The sequence below is a fragment of the Lepidochelys olivacea genome (assembly GCF_965140295.1).
Source record: "Lepidochelys olivacea isolate rLepOli2 genome assembly, chromosome: 10".
NCBI lineage: Eukaryota > Metazoa > Chordata > Testudines > Cheloniidae > Lepidochelys > Lepidochelys olivacea.
In genome coordinates this window covers 70,472,849-70,487,796 of record NC_140420.1, presented here as the reverse complement: position 1 = coordinate 70,487,796, position 14,948 = coordinate 70,472,849, and the positions used below count along the sequence as shown (strand labels likewise).

General features: G+C 43.3%; 1 protein-coding gene across 2 annotated transcripts in view; it reads left to right on the top strand.

Annotated features, from left to right (window-relative positions):
• The window catches only part of ABHD2 (abhydrolase domain containing 2, acylglycerol lipase), a 60,236-nt gene that overhangs the window by 27,398 nt on the left and 17,890 nt on the right, over positions 1 to 14,948 (top strand). For both annotated transcript variants that reach the window (XM_084640602.1, XM_084640603.1), the window contains 3 exons: positions 4,296 to 4,471; positions 6,858 to 7,025; positions 14,507 to 14,690. In XM_084640602.1, coding sequence (XP_084496728.1) covers positions 4,296 to 4,471; positions 6,858 to 7,025; positions 14,507 to 14,690 — 528 coding nt within the window. The remainder of the gene's footprint in view (positions 1 to 4,295; positions 4,472 to 6,857; positions 7,026 to 14,506; positions 14,691 to 14,948) is intronic.

The window sequence follows — 14,948 nt, the reverse complement described above, 5'->3', positions numbered from 1 at the left end:
ACACGGCTGTTACTCTGAAACCTGCTTTAGGTTAGAGTTTGCATGTTTGACTCTGACATCAGTCACAAACAGAGTTCCAGTATTGGCCCTCTATCTCTTGGCACAAAGTCAGCAGCATAAATTACCACACCCTGATGTTAAAGCAGCATGAAGAAAAGTGGCCATGTATTGATTGTTATGTCCTCCTGCATGATTAAAAAGCGGTTAACTTCTGGACTTCTGAATGTATATTTAGAAACAGACTCCAGGTCCCCCTCAGTCTGTCGTCTGCCTTCAAAGTCTCTGCTATTTCCTGTTTCAGAGTAACAGCCGTGTTAGTCTGTATTAGCAAAAAGAAAAGGAGTACTTGTGGCACCTAAGAGACTAACCAATTTATTTGCGCATAAGCTTTCGTGAGCTACAGCTCACTTCATCGGATGCATAGTGTGGAAAGTGTAGAAGATCTTTTTATATACACACAAAGCATGAAAAAAATACCTCCTCCCACCCTACTCTCCTGCTGGTAATAGCTTATCTAAAGTGATCACTCTCCTTACAATGTGCCACAAGTACTCCTTTTCTTTTTGCTATTGCCTGTGTAGCTCTCGAAAGCATTTGGGGGTAGATGTATATGTGCAGTACTAAAATAGCTGTATTTAATTTCCGGTGCTGCTTTTACACATAGTTTGGAAAAATGTTTAGATCAATAAGGAGTAGGAGGACTATTGTGTGCCTTCAGATCATCTCAGGAGGCTGGTCTCAAAGAGTTAATGGTTGAGAGAGTTGGAGCAGTCGCTCTCTTCCTTGGGTACTTTTAAGGTACTGCTCAAGCAGAGCTTTCTTGCCACATTTGTAAAGGAGGTGGCATTTCCCAAGGAAGATGAGGCTTTTTATTGTGTTGGTTTGGGGACTCTCTACAACATCGTAAAGTGGAAGAGATATTCCCACAATTTATAGGGCTTCAGAATTAATGTGGCCTGTAGAAACTTTCACAGTAGCTGTAATCTCATTTTTTAATGAATAAAATCAGCTCTGATGGTCTGCTCTCCAGTGGAGAGGGATATGAACTCCACCTGATCAGCCCTTTCTTCGAATACTCTTTTCCCCTCTTCATACTCCTGCCCGTGGACAATGTGAATGGGTGCGATCGCAGTGGTTACATACTGCAGCTACTGGGAGCTAAGCTGTATTATCAGTCGCACAGATGTGAGCTGCTCCCCCTCCCAACAAATGGGAGGGATATATTTTGTGAGAAACTAAAATGTTCTGTATGTTTCTGGCACTGTACCATGGAGGGACTATAGCCCATATGAGCTAAGGTTCTGCTGAGATCTGCATTTAAAGCAGGGATTAAATCTGTATGTCTAAGTAATATATTTTCTTCCCAAAATTAGAGCAGTAGCTTTTAGAGTAAATCTACTAGTCTTGCATTTGAATATGACCCTAGTCTCAACTAAAAATAATTTGAGATCAGGCTTTTCAGAGCCCTCTAGAGAGTTCCTCAAGCTTGAGACCTTTAAACTGACTCACTTGTAGACTATTCTGCAATCCAGTACTATTAATAGGAAGATGTGTGAACACTAATCATATGTTTCTATTTAAAGATAGTTGTTATATTTCTAATCAATACTTGTAGGGATAGAGTTAGTTGTGCATGTCCTGATGCTTGCTGCTCATGTACACATGAGCAATTAGTTCCATTCACGTAGTATTAGAGTGAATAGAGGAGAGTCCAAGTGCTCCAGTCTGTGTAAGCAAAGGTATCAGTTTGACTGGTTTTTGGTGGTGGGAGGAGGGTGTTGGGGGCAGAGAGAACCAGGGCTATTCCTTACTAGTTTTCACTCCTCCCCACATGATGGAGGAGAAGCTTCTTTTCCAGCTTTTCCCCTTCTCTCCCGTGGCCAGCCACTCACTCACTCTCCCCCCCCCCCCCCCCTTTCTGGCTGATTCTCCTATTCTGTATGACTTCTCCAGAGCAGCTCCTCTTGCCTTTGTGGGAAAGCCCTGCAGGTGGCAGCAGCATTGGCTTAGAAGCTGCGCTCCCACATGCATGCTTTCAAGCTGTTCACAAGGGTCTTCAGAATGCCAGCCTGATCTGGTTATCTGCCAAAAATCATGCTTCAGAACAGAACCTGATATGATTTTTGGTAGTTAATCATATGTCAGAACAGAATAAAAATACTGCCAGACTGCTCAAGGAAACCACTTGTACTTTCAGTGCTGTCTCTTTGTTAGTAAGGTAGTAACTAAATAGGAGATAAAGCTGACTTCCTTTAATAGTCTGCGTGAAACTGAATGTGAAGATCAGTGTTGGAATTGTCTAGTCTTAGCTTGTGAGTTCAACCCCCTTCTATGTTTGGAGTTGTAAGAATTATATTTTTGATAGTATGTCTGTTGCATTGCACTTGGCAATCTTAACTGAATGTAACTAATTCTTTTGTTTGTTTTTAATATTGAATCATTAGTAATAATTCTCTAGTTACGGTTGTATTAAGTTATTTTTATGTGTATGTAAAATCCCTGTGTCTGCAATAATGTAAGTCTTGGCACCAAAGAATCATGTTAGGGGAGAGTCTAATCTATATGTTCAGTAAGTCCACAAAATGTTCTTGTAGTAATAACTTTATTGCAGTAGTGCCCCTAGTGAGCTATGGGCTGTACAGACATAGGAAGACTAGATCTGGTAATCTACAGATGCTACAAGCAAGGCAGTCAGGGTTATAGGAACATCTCCGTCTTCCTTATGTATCCAGTTTATATTTTATCAATTACAAAAAACTTAGTTTTTTGGGGGGGCACTCAGTGTTGAAGTGCAGAAGGGACTGTGGTGTGAAAGGGGAGGGGAAAGGATGGGGCACAGCTGTGAAGGAGCGCATTGGTATAAAAGGCTTTAATTCTCATTTTAATAAGTTATTACCTACTGCATACGTAGCAAAGTTGAATGGAGGAATCCAAGCTCTTCTGTTGCTTTTGGCAAAGCCTCCACCCTCTGCTCAAGAAAACAGGAACTTTGCTTCATATGGTCTGGAGCAATAAAAGAGGAAGCAAATGTCAAAAGTTCCTGAAAACATCACAGAGCTGGATTCCCAGGAGACTGTCAGCTGTTCTTTAAACTTGCTTTAGGAATGTGGCTCCTAACTGGGATGTGTGCTGACCTGTGTCCCCTGGGACTATTTTTTCCCCTTCTAGTTAATGAATCATATTCATGCATTTCATGTTAAGAGATGATTTGTGTTTGTATCCCTTTGAGACATGTGCTGAGCCTCTGTCCCCCTTGCATAGTAGTGAGGTGTCTGACCTTTCATGCCCGTGCAGCTTTATGCCTCTCATTAACTCTGAATTCTTGCCAGCTGTTTTAATGTGTGAGCAAAAGGGATAAAACCATCCCCTTCCTGCCCCTCCCCCAAACCTCCACATTTTCCTCTTGGGTTCACGAGGAACAGTAAATCAGAGATAAAAGGCCATCTGCCCTGGCATCCAGCCCTAGCACGCTCCTGGTAAGCTTAGTACAGATGTGCTTCCTTCTTTTGGCAGGAAATGTTTTATTTAGCTCCCTGCAATGAAGTTGGGTTGTGCTGGGTTTTTGGGCGTTTCTTTTTTGGGGTGTGTGTGTTCCCGCCCACACCTTTCAGGCCTATCTAGTGACAGGAGAGGCAGAGTGGCCCAGTAACATTCCTGCCACTAATCTAGCACTGTGCTCTTCAGAGTTCTGTACAAGCACTGAGCCACCACTTCCTGCCAGGAAGGCATGTGGTATACTAATGGACCTGGCATGGGACTGAGAGCCATACCCCAGAGTCCTAAAACTGACTTGGCACTGACTTGCTATGTGGCCTTGCGCTCATGCTCAGTGAGTGTCTGTATGGGTCCAAATTTCTAACTGGCTTCATGCCTGTTGACTAATTTAAAGTCTGTTTAAGCAACTTGTATCACTTAAAACCTGATCTACACTGAAAGAGGTGGCCTTCCCCATTTTTATGGCACCAGTAGACCACAAGGGTCTGATTGGTTTCTGAAAGAGCATTTGTACACTACTTCTCTCACTAAAACCTTCATGTGCTGGAGCTTCTGGATCCTGACCTTTCTGCTGTCCGTGCTAACTAGACTTCAGTATAGAAAACGTTTCCTTTTCTTTTGTCTCTGAGCTGACAAAGCTGCTCATTACAGCACTGCCAATCATTGTAGCAAATATATTCAAACCTTGCTTTACTAACCGCGGAAGTAATGGAGGTAATGTCTCTGGTGTGTCAGAGGATTGTCAATTGACTCTTAAAAGCTCAAGACTACAAAACTGAATTTACCTTCTCTCCTCACAGGTACATTCCACCCATGATCTGGGGGAAGAGTGGACATATCCAGACTGCTCTCTATGGGAAGATGGGGAGAGTGAGATCACCACATCCTTACGGACTTCGCAAGTACCTCACAATGTCAGATGGAGCAACAGCAACCTTTGACCTCTTTGAGCCCCTGGCTGAACACTGCATTAGAGGTTAGTCAAACAACCACTTTGGAATGCAGGGTTTTAGTCTGTCTGATTAGTGACTTGTCTAAATATTTGTTGAGGTACACTTGGAAAAATTACATTGCTGTTCTGGAAAAACCTGGAAAGATTGGGGGCTAACTTTGACTCAATGGGTGGGGGAGATGAGAACTCATAGCCCCCCAAATTGGCTATTGCTTACAAAATCCGCACTGCTCTGTACCTATATACTGAACTTCAGAGCAGGGGCCGTAAAATGTCAGTTACAGATATTTGTGAAAACAATGCTTCATGGCCTGTGGTTTAAATCTGGGAGGTGGCCATGCATAAATTACTGTCAGACTTGCACTTAGAGCAGTAAAGGATGTGTTCTATATTCCCAAGATTTAATGACTCTAAAACTGACAGCTTGCATTGTAGAGCCTTACATCCTAGTGTGGATAGGAGGGAATTAAATTTGGGTGCGCGTGCGTGCGCGCGCGCTCTCTCTTTCTTTTTTAATATATATGTATCTATAACAAGAAGTTTCAGAAAATAAAATGGGATAAGTTAGCAATAACTCCATACTATGACATATGCTCGGAGTTGCCCAAAGGGTCAAGGGGGTTGGCTTTCCTGGCTGTGGGTCAACCTTTTCTAAAGATCCCAAACAGTTAAAGTGCACAGATCAAGCCAAAACATTTTAGCTGCTGCTATGGGAACTGTTGAGTCACAATGAAGTGGAAACACTTATTTAGAGGCCAAGCCTGAAGAACCATCATTAGTGACTGCACAAGCCAGATAACGTTGTTCAGATAAAAAGTCAGTACAGATCCCAGCTATCTCTAGAGTGAGCAAAGGGGAATCTCTGTATTTACAACACTCTAAAAGGAGAGGATCTGATCATACAGCAGTTTAATTTAAAACTGTTTTCCAAAGTCATCCTGGACCCAAGATTGAATCTCCAAAAGAGGAGAACTTAAACAAGTGTAGGGTACAAAAGAAGGTGATTCCAGAGATCAGTGGGTAACTATATTTGTAGGTTAGGCAACCACTGCCCTAGTGAATCAGAAATCATGAGCATCTTCATTTGACTAAACATTATGCTGTCAGGAGGAACTCGACCTTTCAGCTCACTGGTACCAGCATGATTCTGTTGAACTTGGATTTCATTGAAACAATGTGAACTCTACTTCTTAATAGCTGGCTTCACTTGCAGCCAGTGGCTCTATTTGCGCCCACAGAAAAGGATGTTTATTCTGTCTAATCAATTCAAAGGGATTCTCTTTGGAAACAAACAGGATCCTCACTTTGTGGTGGGATGCTGCACAGTGACCATCACTGTCATTCTGGTCTAGGTCATTTGTAGAGCTGGAGAGAAATTAATGGGAGACAAGACTTTGCAATAACTAGAGGCTGTCAGAGAGCATGATGTAGAACTAAAGCATTCTTGTTAACTAGCGCTGCATGACAGTGTCTTGGGACCTCAATTACTGTTTGCTCACACACAAAGCACAAAAATGCAGTAGCTGACTTTCTGGAGATGTAACAATGTGCTTGTCCATGTCAGAGCATATCAGGCCCTTAACCTAATTATCTTTCAGCAGACCAGCTATGGAACAAAGAAGCCAAATGGTGACAATAGTTGGTCATGAGTTCTATGTCAGACTGGCCAAGTTCACTTTGGGGAATTTTTTGACGGTAGGGTTTTTAGCTAGTTAGTAAGTGTAGGTTCCCTCAAAGTAAGCAGAGACCTTTAGTCCAGCAGTTTGACATTGCTTTTGTCACTTAATCTTGGGGTTGATGAGGTGGTTTTGTTCAGTTGTTATCGTAGAATAAATTCTTCTGCTGTAGAAGCCAGCCTAGTCTAGACTTCTCTAATCAAAGGATGTCTCACCATGTTGACATATGCAGGAAATAGTACTTCCTGTAACCTGAGCCCCGCTGTCCAGGGCAGAAACCCTTGGGCTTTGGCTTCAGCCCTGGGCGATGGGGCTTGAGCTTTGGTTTCAGCCCAGGGCCCCAACAAGTCTAAGGCAGCACTGGCGACCCTATTAAAGTGGGGTCGCGACCCACTTTGGGGTCCTGACACACAGTTTGAGAACTGCTTCTCTAGGAGCTGTCTGTAGAACTGCTGATGCAAACTTTCATGAAGTCTCCTAAGAAATTCTGTGCAGTTCCCTTTTCAACAACAGTTGCATGTTTGTATTTTGTTTGCACTTAGTTTTGCTACCCCTCCTCATACTAGGTGAACGTCAGTTTTCTTTGCTTGGTAGCAAAGTCATGTTCTAGCTGTCCTTATGTCAAAGCGTTCCCATTGACTTGAAATAGAATGCTCCTCAAAACTGCTTGAGTAAATGTCACTTCAGCCTGTACCTGAGCTTTGTCTTCTTTCTCCCATTTATTAAATGTGCAGAGGATGTCACAATGGTCATCTGCCCTGGAATCGCTAATCACAGTGAGAAGCAGTACATCCGTACCTTTGTTGATTACGCCCAGAAAAATGGTTATAGATGTGCTGTCTTGAATCATCTGGGAGCTCTGCCAAATATTGAGCTCACTTCTCCACGCATGTTCACATATGGTAAGTACTCCTCAGCTTTTCTAACTCATTTTCTAGAAGTTAATTGGTTTCTGAGGGTCCCCAAAGTTAGGCAAACTAGTCTTGGCTTCTCTTAGTTGAGGGGGAGAGAGAGTACACACTGAGGAGCAGTTGTGGCTGCCATAATTGCTTAAACTGGTCTGGAAAGATATTAAAAGGCAGGTGACTGAAGGGAGAAGAAGAGTGCAAGATCTCATGTTCAAGGTACAGCAGGTTATCCTAGGAAGGCATTCTCCTTGAGAGGTCTTGGAAAATGTCATGTAACATGGTGAGCTGCCTAGGAAGGTCAGATGCCTTTGGGTAGCCTGGTATATCCCCATCCTGGGAAGAAAGATGGAAGAAATAGGGTACTGGCCCCTGGATGAAAAGTGAATGCCAAGGAAAGCTCAGGTAATTTTGTGTCTTGCTGAATAAGTGACAGTACCATGCTGGCTTGAATTTCATGGGCCTGCATTTTGGGTGTGGGGAAATGTTTCAGCTTCCTCACACTAAGGTAACACGGGGCTTATCAGCATCTCTCCAGTGCTAAAGTGCCAGCTATCCTGGGTTACAATCGCTGATTGTAGTTCAAACCCATGCTTAGACAGGTACAGCTATTTTAATTCTTAGTTGCTCATCTGTAACATGATCTCTCAAGAATGGAAGCATCTCCTAAGATTGGTTACCCAGGAATGCCGTGCAGGCAATTCAGTAACATTCATTGCCTGGGCCTAGCTCGTATGGCATGGGCTCCTTGTCTTGCCTCAGTTTTCTTTTGTACCCTTTTTATTGCGAGCATTTGGCATGGTGGGAGTGAATGGAGATGCTCCATACATAGTGCTAGAATGGAGGGTTATTAGTTTGTCTAAAATCCCTGTATCCGATTTCGTTCTAGGTTGGTATTTAGCATGCAGACTTCTAGTCCGTGAGTGGGTTTTTGTTTTGTTTAAATTAGAAATAAACTGCAATATTCTTGAGCTTCCTGGCTGCTGCTTACCTGCTGAGCTAGTAATACTGCGTTACCAGTCTTAAACTTTCGAGATCTTCAAGGCCATAAAGTATGGAAAATGCTGTAGAAAAACGAGACTAACTTTGGGGAGTAACAGGTACTTGGGAGCTGCTGTTAAGAGAATTCCGTTCCCTCACCTTTCGCCTGAGGAACCAGTCAAACCAGTGCTGTATGGATTGAGGTTGAGGTTTTCCTAGAGTATTGCAGTGTCTAAACACCCCACCAGGAGTCTGCATGTGGGCCAAGATTTTCAAAACTGACTAGTGGCTTTGAGTGTCTTGAATTTTGGCAGCCCAACTTGAGTCCTTCCAATGGCCTAAGTCTTTCTTTCAATAAGTGTTGAGCACCTGCTCTCTGCAAATAAAGCCCCTTTAAGGGAGCAAGTCCTGTCTTCTTCCTCCTCCCAGCCACTAATCACTCTTGAAAATCTTGGCTGTGATCAGGCCAATTCTAATTTCAGGCCTAAGAATACCTCCTGAGCCTGGATTGGTCAGAATGGTGGCTAATAGCAGGAACATGTAGTGAAATGAAAATAGTAAACACATAACATTTAAATAGCTGGTATATTGTGTATATACATGGGCTCATTACAACTCTGCCTAGCAGGGCTTACAAATCAAGGCCATATTCTTTAAACATGCAGTTCTATCTTCAGCTAGTGTCAAATCTGAGAAGCCTTAAAGGGAGTCTAGTCCAGGAGTTATCCAAAGCTTACTGAAGATAATGGCACTCTTTGCCTTGACCCCACTGGGTTTGAGCTCGGACCCAAGGGGATATTCTCTAGTGCAGCACTAGAAACGTGGCTCTTTACTACTACTTATAGTCGTGCAAAGGGCAAGGAATGCCCAGTATTTCCTCATGATGGTTCAGAAAAATAACTTCATTTAAAGAGTGCCCTGCAAAACAGTGAGTCAGGCAAGTCTAATAAACTCAGGAATGCAGACTTTCCTCTGACTACAAGCCAAATAGGCCAGCATCCTTGTAGGAATTCAGTGACAGCTAAAATATCCTTTGGGAAAAGGATAACCTTAAATCAGGGATCTTTTGAATTATTCATCCCATAGACCAGGCCTGACCTGTTGCTACTTCAGTTTCAAGTTTCTGAAGCTGTTGCTCGCAGCCCGCAAGTCAAATGGTCAGAAATTATTTTGACTGCCAGCTTCTTCTAGAGGAAACCAGTGCAGCCCTGCATTTGTCATCCTGAGGAGAAACTGCTCATTAAGAATGTTAACACTGCAAAGTATTCTAAATCTGCTAAAACCAGACACAGCCCCAAAGCTTGCCAAGTTGAAAATAGCAGGTTCTTTAAAAATCCTAGCAAATTCTGAGCACTACAGTACACTTAGCTAGTCAAAACACTAACCTGATTATGTGTCAGAAATGACCATGCTGATTGGAGTGGAGCAGTATTAGGGCTTATCTACAAGGTGGGGTGAATCACTCTATGGAAATGTGATTTACAAAGCACACTAATGTGTTGTGGATTAATTTGTTCATGTAGACCCTGCTGGTGTGGACTGAAAGTTTCAAATAGCACGATGTAAAAGTGTACCAGCAGGGTCTATGTGGTGTAATGAATGGTGCACCATGTTAGTGTGCTTTAGAAATCACATCCCTGGAGAGTGCATTATTAGACGAGACCTTAGAGTTGGCATAAATGGATTTTAAATAAAAATTATTTGGACTTGTGTTGCAGGGCAGGCCTTGGGTTAGAACCGTAGCGCTGTGGCCCCCAGAGCAGTGAGGAGTTCTTCAGTTAAGCACAGCAGCTACTGAATTTACATTGGGTCAGATGTGTGGCATTTATTTTGAGGCTTGAGTCAGTGTTGGATTTCAGTTCCTCTTGTTGTTTGGGTTTCAGTTTTTAACTGCCTGGCCCACGGATGCAATGTCCTGATATATTCTGGTTTTGGCAGTGGCCTTCTTTCTCTGGAGAACTAGGAAGATGTCCCACTAGTTTTAAGAGGTACAAGGAGGAGCTGCTGAGATTTGTGAAGTATTACTGGCCGTTTGATTAAAAAACAGCCCTAACAAATGGTGTTTCAGAAGAGCACATGGAGGTGCTGCTCGAAACCCCTCTGAAGGCAGGTGAAACTCTCTTAAATCCTGAGCAGCCCACAACAATCTGTTTCTAATGCACTTTAAGTGAGGCAGACCTGTTGGTTCTTACCAGCTTCTGTCTGATTCGTAATAAGGATCCTGGGCCTTTGCATGCCCACCCTTTAGCTAGCAGAATGCCTGTTGCCTCACTTAGGCAGTGATTCGGGAGAGGAGCCAGCTCACCCCTGCACTTTACTGTAGGCCCTGGACTGCTATTTCTTCCTGTTCGAGCTTCTCTGTCCTCTAGCTCAGTTGTGCTACCATGAGAGCAGGGATTGGGAGCTCGTGATAAATACTAGGCTGAGTGCTGAGCTTGTTAGCCAGAGAGATCCATGCAGCTATGTCCCTTCCCTGAAACTGCAAAGAATTAAAAGGTCTAACAGGCTGTGGCTCTGCCTCAGAGTGAATCTATTCAAAATGGGGCATGCAGGACGAGTCTAAAGAGTGTCTGTCACAGGGGGAAAATAGAGGAAAGTGTGAAGGAGGACGAGACAGAAAATGGGGAGAGGAGGAGTTCTGCTGTTTGGTCTCCATCAACTCGGTCTCGGTCACTGGCTATATCCCAGTAGGGCGTGATGGGAATATCCATAGAGCAACACAAGTTTACCTAAACACCCCATTCTAGGTTCTATCCAAGGATTCCAGTCTCAAAGCAAAGTGCCCAAGTGCTGGCTTCCCACTACCATTCTAGCTACAGATCTAGGTATCTGTTCGCTCTACCAAAGGCGGGCAGCACAACACATTGTGTGTCTCCCAGCTCACTTCTATCTGAATATACCCAGAAGTGACCTGAAGAAGAGCTCCATGTAAGCTCGAAAGCTTGTCTCTCTCTCTCTCTCTCTCTCTCTCTCACCAACAGCAGTTGATCCAGTGAAAGATATTACCTCACCTGTCTTGTCTCTTTAATACCCTGGGACCAACACAGCTACAACACTGCAGGTACCCAAAAGTGACTGTTGTAACGGCATCAGGAAGGCAGGCTGTAACAGATTCTGCATTCCATAGGTACTTGTCATGAGATCACCCCATGTACAGGGCACCCATAACAATACTTAGCACTCTTCAGCCACACCTTTCAAAACGCTGGCGAAAGGAAAGGCTGTATTTCACAAATAGGGCAGCTGAGGTAGAGATGAAGTGACTCGCTTAATGTTGATAAATAGTATAGTCAATTGTTTGACAACACTTCGGTTTGTTATGAAATATACGCAAGAAACCAAATAACAAATGTCAGGCAAGTTCATTGCTATAAGCCAATAATAATATAGTACAGGAAAATGGTCTCTGGAAATCTGTCTCAGGCCACATTCGCCTTATGCAGAAGGTATGCTCCCAAAGTTCTACATTTCAGCTGGTAGTATTTATAGGATGATTTTACAAGTTACATATTTCCTTACAAGTCATTAAAATTCAGCCCATCAGTTTGTCCCAGTTCCTTAACTTGTTTTGTTCCTTTCTGTATCTTTGTTTTGGATACTAGAATGTCAGGTGCTGGTCCATGAAGATATCTTCTAGGTTTGTACCAGGGTAGAACAATCATACACAGTAGAACCTCAGAGTTATGAACTGACCAGTCAACCACACACCTCATTTGGAACTCGAAGTACACAATCTGGCAACATCAGAGACAAAAAAAATAAAAAGCAAATACAGTACAGTTCTGTGTTTAAGTATAAACTACTAAAAAAAAATAAAAGGAAAGCAGCATTTTTCCTCTTCATAGTAAAGTTTCACAGCTGTATTAAGTCACTGTTCAGTTGTAAACTTTTGAAAGAACAACCATAAGGTTTTGTTCAGAGTTACAAACTTTTCAGTTACTAACAACCTCCATTCTGTCGTCTTCCTTTGGAATATTCCAATACTGACCTATGAGAATAACTCCCGACCTGTTACTATGGTAAAATACTCCTATGTCCTAATCCTGACAGCTTTCTTATCTACTTTAGCCAAAGTAAGCTTTGGCTAATGCAAGGTGTTATGGGATATGTAGCATAAGTGAACAGGATTATAGTAAAGGTATAGGCCAGTTTAGGCTATATAACTGCTGTATTACTGTGCTTAATGTATACTAGTATATATGGTGCAGATAACACATTATTAATGAGTTTTAGACACGTGTGCTATCCAGCCTATATTGGTCGTCACTTGTGGTCACGGCAGGTGAGTAGCAGAGCCCAAAACAAAAACGCAGGTCTCCTGACTCCCAATCCTGTGTGCTAATCACGAGATCAGCCTTCACCTTAAATAAAGGACTGTGTCTCAAATGTAGAATATATATATCGGGACTAGAACACGTGTTGTCTGAGCTTTGTTGAAGTCAGCCTCTCCCTCCCCATTTGGAAATAATTAAATGAAGTTTGAATTTGGACATGACCGTGGGGGATGGGCAGATGGTTAGTGATCAAAATGTGGCATTTGAAAGACTCTTTAATCTGGTATTGAAGATTCCTCCAGCTGCTGAGGATGATGTCACAGTCACTCCAGACTGCAGCAGACAGGTCATTCTTCCCGGAGAGCAACATATGTGAACTTGAGCACAAATGCTATTCTCTGCGGGCACTCTCCTGTCTGAATCCAAAGGGGAATGTATGCTCTGGTGGCACTGCTAAAGCAACCATTCTTCACAAATCATTAAAGGATACTGTTCCTGAAAACTGGAAGCTCTTCTGTTCAACTAGCAAATGGGGAAGTAATATTCCTGGATCTGTAGGATAGGACAAGACTTTTATGGCCCATCCATAAATACTATTAGCAAATATCTCCATGGCCAGAGATGGGACACTAGAGCGGGAGGACGCCTGAGTTACTACAGAGAATTCTTTCCCAGGTGTGTATCTGGTGGGTCTTGCCTATGTGCTCAGGGTCTAACTGGTCACCATATTTGAGTTGGGAAGGAATTTGCCTCCAGGATCAGATTGGCAGAGACCCTGAGGTTGTTTTTTCTGTTTTGGTCAGTTGCTGGTTTGAACTAGAATACAGTAGAACCTCAGAGTTATGAACACCAGAATTACGAACTGACCTGTCAACCACACGCCTCATTGGGAACTGGCAGTACGCAATCAGGCAGCGGCAGAGACCAAAAAAAAAAAAAGGCAAATACAGTACAGTATTGTGTTTAAATGTAAACTACTAAAAAAAGGGGGAAAGCAACATTTTTCTTCTGCATAGTAAAGTTTCAAAGCTGTATTTAGTCAATGTTCAGTTGTAAACTTTTGAAAGAACAACCATAACATTTTGTTCAGAGTTACGAACAACCTCCATTCCCGAGGTGTTTGTAACTCCGAGGTTCTACTGTAAATGGATCTCTGTAACTTCAAATCTCTAAATTAAGATTTGAAGACTTCAGTCATTCAGCCAGATATTATGGGCTTAGTAGAGGAGTGGGTGGGTCAGGCTCTGTGGCCTGCAATGTGCAGGAGGTAAGCCTAGATGATCATGATGGTCCCTTTTTACCTTAAAGCCCATGAGTCTGAGAACTTTCTGTAGCAAGTGTTCGAGTGTATGTTCTAAACCTTAAGGCTTGAGTCCGAAGAGAGCTCCATCTTCTAGATAAATACACTTGAGTTCAGGAAAATTAAATCTTTTGGGGGGATAGACGTAGGACACCTCTTATCAAAGCATCATTTTGTGTCCCGTCTTGTTGGGATATTGAACAAGCAACTCAATCTATCTGCTCCGTTAGGTACAACTCCAGAGTTATTGGTCATAGTCCCATAAGATTTTTAGTTATGTGACAAGCTTGTAACTTCCATCTTCTAAGTGATGTCTCTCTCTTCAGTGGAAGGAAAGGAGATGATCCTTTCCTTCATTCAGATCTAATCAAGTACAAAATGAATTCAGTCTTGCTATTTCTGAAATGCTGGGTATAGCAAGATGCCCTACTCCAAACACAGTACTAGCTGAAACTGACCTTGGGATCCTTTGTGCTGAAAGGTTTCCTAGTGGGGTTAGTCTGTTCCCCTGCATTATGGGTAGCATCTAGGGCTGTTTCTGTCTATGGGAAAACTTCTACAGTGACATGTTGGCCTCCATGCCCTGCACTTTGGCATGAATCTAGGTGGACAGTTGCACCCTCATACGATAGCGTGCTAAAGTATTGTATGTTCCCCAGCATGTGTGTTGCAAGGATGCTCCACCCAGCTGCTCTCTGGTACAGTCGTGCCCATTACTTCTAAAGAAGTAGTGAAGTCTCTGACCAGCAGCATAACTGAGCTTGAGGTAACCAGGATTCCTCTATCCTCTGGAGAGTTTCTCTTCTGAAACCAGTGTCGGAAGGCACACAAGCGTCTAGTGTACTTGCTGTAGCTGCGTGAAAGCTGGAGAGGGGTCTAGCACTCCGTTTAAAACATTACTTTGAACTCGGCCTTCCTCACAGGTTGCACCTGGGAATTTGGAGCCATGGTTAACTACATCAAGAAGACCTTCCCTCTGACCCAGCTGGTTGTGGTGGGCTTCAGCCTGGGTGGCAACATTGTGTGCAAGTACCTAGGAGAGACCCAGGCCAACCAGGAGAGAGTACTGTGCTGCGTCAGTGTTTGCCAAGGATACAGCGCGCTAAGGTAAGTCCACACGGCTTCCTGTGGAAGTACAGTGCTGGCAGCTGGGACACAAGCTGCTCCCTGCCCTGCCAGCGTGCATCACCCTGACCTCTATGGATGATATACTCTGGACTCACTAAATGCTGCCTTCTCCTTCTGTGGAGAGAGACTTGACCTCTCCGCCTTCCAGTCTCTCCTGGAGTGACCCATCAGCCACATGGCTTGGGCTGTATGGTTGTTTATTGAGGAGACTCCAGGTTCACAAGCAACAACATTTCT